Source organism: Electrona antarctica, assembly GCF_951216825.1.
Source record: "Electrona antarctica genome assembly, chromosome: 15".
In the NCBI taxonomy this organism is placed as follows: Eukaryota; Metazoa; Chordata; class Actinopteri; order Myctophiformes; family Myctophidae; genus Electrona; species Electrona antarctica.
The window spans coordinates 1,927,948-1,934,469 of record NC_136796.1 but is presented as its reverse complement, the minus strand read 5'-3'; the positions used below and the strand labels follow the sequence as shown (position 1 = coordinate 1,934,469).

The 6,522-nt window shown below is 48.4% G+C and overlaps 1 protein-coding gene across 1 annotated transcript in view; it reads right to left on the bottom strand.

Annotated features, from left to right (window-relative positions):
- Nucleotides 1-2,447: 2,447 nt before the first annotated feature.
- Nucleotides 2,448-6,522, bottom strand: part of sdc3 (syndecan 3) — a gene marked incomplete at its 5' end in the record, with an annotated part of 62,321 nt that continues 58,246 nt past the window's right edge. The window contains one exon of the mRNA XM_079522954.1: nt 2,448-5,835. Within this exon, the coding sequence (XP_079379080.1) occupies nt 5,669-5,835 (167 nt within the window). The 3' untranslated portion in view covers nt 2,448-5,668. The remainder of the gene's footprint in view (nt 5,836-6,522) is intronic.

The window sequence follows — 6,522 nt, the reverse complement described above, 5'->3', positions numbered from 1 at the left end:
GTGTGTGTGTGTGTCTGTGTGTGTGTGTGTGTGTGTATGTGTGTCCAGGCCACTTCAATCTTTCGATTCCACTAGGTATGCTAATTGCATTCAAACGGCCTCCCAGGTCTAAAGAAACGAGTCCTAGATGATTTACCCTCGTGGAATTAAAAGCGGCACTCTGCTGCTCCGCTTGCTCTCTGGCTGGCAGATGGGCGAGGCGGAGGCGAGCTGGGAAATTTGCGTGTTGCTTATTTTGAGAAGCGTCGGCCTTGGACCCAGACGGAAAGGGATTGCAGCACAGTTATCTGAGACAGAGGACACAGGGATCGAGACAAATTACGCTCCCATATCTCTCTCGGCTTGTCGTAGCAGAAACGTCTTATCTCTTCAGTTGTTTGTGTTTTTATTTCTCGTAAATCAACGCCCTACTTGATTGCACCACGGCGCCGTCACCCGACGAAAACATCAAAAAGCAGCAGATCGACAAGCACAAAACTCTGCGTTTTTGAGCTTGTAGATCTGCTCAAATTCAGCTCGTATTCGAATCCTAAACAGTTTTCGGACATACAAGGTTTTTCCCACAGCCGACCGAGACTTTATCCACCTGCTACATTCGGAGACTTTGGTTTACACGGTGCGGTCGACCTTGAGATAAGACACAGACTTGTTGTGTGACCAAACCCTCCCCAAAACAAACAAAAACCAATCATGGACAATCAATAAAAAGAGAGGCACGAGAAGTTACCCAATCAGGTGTTTTATTTGGAACAGAGTGGCAGATTAGTGACAGGGCGGTAGGGTGGCGTACATACGCACGGAGGGTGTTTATTGGCCCCTCCGTCCGGGTTTGCTGCCACGCTCAGCCAATCAATGACAAGAAAACTCAGCCTTTTAAAAAAATGCAAATGTATAAAAACAGGATGGGGGTGGGGGGGGGTTCGGCGGAGGGGGGGGGGGGGGGGGGGGAGGGGGTTTACAGCAAACACAGAGTAGTGAGACCGTCCACCTCCATGTGGGGGGACTTCACTTCACGTTCACGCACACACATTCACACACACTTTTTTTTTCTAACTTTGTTTCACGCGTACACAGATTCACTCGCCTCTTCACACACACACACACACACACACACACACACACACACACACACACACACACACACACACACACACACACACACACACACACACACACACACACACACACACACACACACACACACACACACACACACACACACACACACACACACACACACACACACACACACACACACACACACACACACACACACACACACACACACACACACACACACACACACACACACATACGGCAATAGTATACACGCCTCTTATTATTTGGCTACGCAGGCTTTTTAAAATGGGTACAAACGCATGTTTTACAGTTTGGACAGTTTACTGTAGAAAAGACAGTACATGTTTAAGACCATTCCTGCCCTGTGAACTAAGGAGCGTGGCTGTCTGTCTGCCTGCCTGTCTGTCTGTCTGTCTGTCTGTCTGTCTGCCTGTCTGCCGGTCTGTCTCGCTTACTACAAAGAGATGGATGGGCCGAACAGACAGACAGACAGACAGACAGACAGACAGACATGTTGTGTTTGTGTGAAAGCCACTGCGAGGGTCACGCACCAACGCCCCCACACACACACACACTCAGCAGTGAATGAACCCAGTGTGTTCGCGTGCGCACGGACGACGTACACGAGCGCTCGCTCGTACACACACACACACACACACATTGTATTTTATATATACACACACGCACACACACATAGACAAACCTAGTCAAGTGTATACGCACACATGACAGCTGTGAAACAGGTGAGGCTCTGCCTAAATCGCAGAGACACCAAGTGAGGCATACACACACGTACGTACATACACAGGTGGAGAGGGCTTTTTTGTTTTTGTTCAATGAAATGTGTGAACACAAACGCACGCACGCACGCACACACACAGGCACGCACACAGGCACACACACACACACACACACACACACACACACACACTTGCGTAGGTGGGTGGGAGAGGTGTGACTACCTGACAATGGAAGAGCATGAGAAGAACACACCTACCCACAGTACATTCCACCTTGAGTTACACCCTCCTTATTACACACACGCACACACACACACACACGCATACACACACACACAAAATACACACACACACACGTGCACACATGCGCACACAGACGCACGCACGCACGCACACTCACACCCACAGACTAGTATAGTTTTGACTCCCATGCATTTTAGTTTTTTGTCTACAGTACAGAGTAGTATTATTATTAATAGAAGCTACTAGCCCAGTCACACTGCTGTGGTTATTGGTTTACAATCTCTTAGATAGAAGCTCCTCCCCCTCCCCCCCTCCCTTGACCACCCCCTCCTCCCTCCCACACAGCCTGAGAGAGACCACCCCCCCCCCCCCCTCCCCTCGCCACAAAACACAGATTCCAAGACAGTTCTTCTAAAAGTGAGCAAAAGGTCATGGTTGGTCGGTGTCAAGAAAGATTAGGAAATCATGCCTTTTGTTTGTTTTTGTCGTGAGTATACACAAGTCCAAGTGGGCCCGACTCCAAAGTCTTTGATTCCAAAGTTCAACGGCCATGTTCCGACACGATCTTTTCACCAGCCAGATTTTTTTAACAACGTCCTACAGGACCGTTGAATAATGATGACGACGGCATGGCTATAACGTACCATAACGACCGACTGACTGGCAATGAAAGGACAACGTTTTATCAGCCGAGGTCCGAATCTATACCAGCATCAGGGCCGGCGACCGTTTCAGCCACACTGCGCTTGTTTCCGTCGAGGGTGAGGCCGACGAATCGAAAAAAATCTGAGCTTTATAAGCCTCGGTCATACTTGGGTTGCGTGCTGGTTGTCGTGCTCAGTAAATAGCAGATCTACAAGCTCGCAACACGTCACAAACGTGATACGTTGCGAGCTTGTAGATCTGCTATTTACTGAGCACGCATTGCCCAGCGCGCAACTTGACATTAATCGGGGCTTTAGTTGAGGTGGGACGGACGGTACGGTACGGTACGGTGCGGTGCGGGGATACTCCTGAATTCGAATCGCTGCTTACTTCCCGTTTCATTAAGCCCCTCCCACAGGCCCCTCCCCTTCCCGTCTATTCCCGATCAGACAAAACAATAATGGTGGAACGCGAAGATAGTGAAAGGCATGCAAGGGGTGGGGAGAGGAGAGGGGGGGGGGGGGGGGGGGGGGGGGGGGGGCAGGGGTGCGATGACATCAGAGACACGGCACAGGCATTGCTTTGTGCTTACACAAAACAGACCGATCTCTGAGCCGATCAGCTGACCGACCGATTCCGATGGACCGATGGATTGATCGATCGATCGACTCGCTATCAATACTGACGACCACCGGATCTCACTCGTATCACTGATGATGATGAGGATGAGGGTGATGAAGATGATGAGGGTGATGATGAGGATGAGGGTGATGAAGATGATGATGAGGATGAGGGTGATGAAGATGATGAGGGTGATGATGAGGATGAGGGTGATGAAGATGATGATGATGAGGGTGATGAAGATGATGACGTTGATTTGATATGATTTACAGTGTATTTAGTCTGTGTCATCTTTAATCACTTAAGCCCTATATATATAAGTATACTGTATACTTTGAGGACGAGTGACCGATTAGTTGGGCTTGTAGATCTCCTAATTTTAAGTGTTTCTTGAAGATCGTGAGGCATTATGTTACGACCCTAATTTATGGACCTTTCTTTGAAATGTATTCTATCGAAAATGTTCGCCGAGATATAGTCTTAATGACACGCCCAAAATATGGACTACTACGAGGTGAAGGGTGGTTAAATGCACTTGTATAGTGTGTCGTGTGACATCGTCACGAGTCGTCGCGACGGATAAAAAAAAACGTTTTCGATGAACATGCGTGCAGACGTCGGGGGTTGGTTGGTTGGTTGTCGTGACGATGACAAAAAAAAAAAAAACGGATATGCTCGTATTTATTTACATAAAAATCGTTGTTTTGTTTTCAAACTGCTAAATAACACGTCCTCCCGTATTGTGTATAATTATAATCATCATTATAATCATTACTATTATTGTTATTGATATTATTACTGTCGTCGTAGTCGTTCACCGTCCAGCCCAAAAAATAAAAATAAAGAAAACCAACAAAAAAACATTGATATGATAATTATTGAGTATTATTACTATCTGTTTACTAGTCTTTGTACAGCTTTTCCAGAGGAGCAACAAAAGGCAGCCTTCGAGCAAGGCAGCGATAGCGATGGGCCTGGCTATAAAGGCTTAGCTCCGCGGCGTTGGCACCGTCGGCGTGCCGATGCGGTCGCCACGGATATCGGAGCGTCCCCCCCCCCCTCCTCCTCGACCTGAGGGGGGTGAGGGGGATGGACGGACGGACGGACGGACGCCGTTTTCTGGTTGGCCAAGCACAGAGAGCGAGAGGTCAAACAAATCCCCACCAAAACGAAGGGGGGGGGAGACGAACGTGTGTAGTATACTTATGTTGTGTGTGTATGCATGCATGCGTGAACGTAGTTTGCGTGTGCAACTGTGCGTGAGTGTGTGTGTGTGTGTGTGTGTGTGTGTGTGTGTGTGGGGGGGGGGCAGGGGGGGGGGGGGGGGGGGGGGCGGGACGTATGTCTGCTTGAGCACCATCAGAGAGGGATGGAAGGCACACACACACACACAAAAGAGACCTTTCCGCCTCACCTTTGACCCTGATCTCTGTGCGGCCAATCAGATTGCTAGGGGTGAGGGGCAGAGTCTAGCCATCTCTCTCACGCACTCTTTTTTTCTCTTTCTTTGTGTCCATCTCTCGATTCCACCCCATCTCTCTCTCTCTCTCTCTCTCTCTCTCTCTCTCTCTGTGTCTCTCTCCCTCTGTCTTTCTCTCTCTCCCCCTCTTTCTGTCGCTCCCCCTCTCTCTCTCCAACCCCTCCCCCCTCTGCTTTGTCGCTGGGACACGGGATAAGAGCTTGTGTTTTTACTTTTTTTTGTTTTCCTTGAGTTTCTTTTTGTACAAAATAATCATATCATATTACATCAGCAACAAGAGAATCGGTAGAATATTAATAACAACATTTAACTTTTAAAAACATTTCTCGTGTGTGTGTGTGTGTGTGTGTGTGTGTGTGTGTGTGTGTGTGTGTGTGTGTGTGTGTGTGTGTAGTGTAGTGTAGTGTATGTGTGTCTGGTAGGTTATTATTTTTCTTCTTCTTCTTCGGAATATATCGTTTTGTCTTGTTGTTGTCGTCGTCGTCAGGTTTTCTTTTCGTTTGTCCTTTTCTCTTTAAAACGCATTAGTTGAAAATAAAGTTCCACCACGTTCTCCACGGAGAGAGGGGCGATCTCGTCGCGATGAACGATTGTTTTTCGGGGGAAAGAGGAGAGGATGAGGATTATCGGAGAAGTCGACAGGGCAAGGTCGGTCGGTCAAGAAGGGTCGGTCTGTAGGTCCGTCGGTCGGGCTGGGTCTCTCCTCCTCCTCCTCCTCTCTCCCTTTCCGTCCCCCTCCGAGGTGGCGAGGGGGGGGGTTTCGTTTTGGTGGGGTGGTTAGAGTCCTCCCTGGGTGAGTGTGTGTGTGTTTTTGTCTCCCCGATGCGTTTCCTTCCTCTTGACGTTGTGGTGTTGTGTGTTATGCGTAGAACTCCTCCTGCTTGTCTGGTTTCTGGTAGGTGACCGTGGCCTGTTTGGGCTCCTCCAGCGTGTAGCTGCCCTCGTCCTTCTTCTTCATGCGGTACACCAGCAGCATCACCAGGAAGGCGGCGAACATGGCGCCCACCACGCCGCCCACGATCACCGCTGAGGGGAACGAGAGAGAGAGACAGAGAGAGAGAGAGAGACAGAGAGATTAGACCAGGCTCGAAAAACACGGCGCCAAATTGATGCTGCTACTTTTTTTTTTTTTTTAATCACTTTCTTTTTCTTGATGCAGCAATGAATAAACATACATGTACATTTTGCTGTATCCGACATGTAAATATCCCCCCCTCCCCCCCAATCAAGGTCAGGACAAGACAAATAAAACAAACAAAGACAAACAGTACAAGACAGTACAAAAGTGATTAGTAAACTAGTATTGAAAGTACAAATGAACATAGTAAGAGGGAAAAAAAGGAAAAAGAGAGAAAAAAAAAGAAGCAAAACAGCATTTTCCATCAGGGTATGGTATCTTAGCCTGGCTAATAAGCCAGACTCAAATCACACTGTCGTGTGGTATTTGAGTCTGGAGATGCTGTGTATGGATCTTGTTTCCCGGGGGGGCGGGTTCAAACATTTTCTCTTTGACGCAATTGGTCAGAGCTACTGTCAGTCAAAGGTCTCAAGCATTGAACGTCACTGTACCAAAGCCCGCCCATATTGCATACCGTGTCCCGATTGGCAACACCAGTTCTCTGGTGTAGGAAATGGGCGTACAATTGAGCCTCTCCAGACCGTAATCCGCCGGCAGGCAATTTTTTTTTGCCAACGGCTGATTCGGTCTGGTTT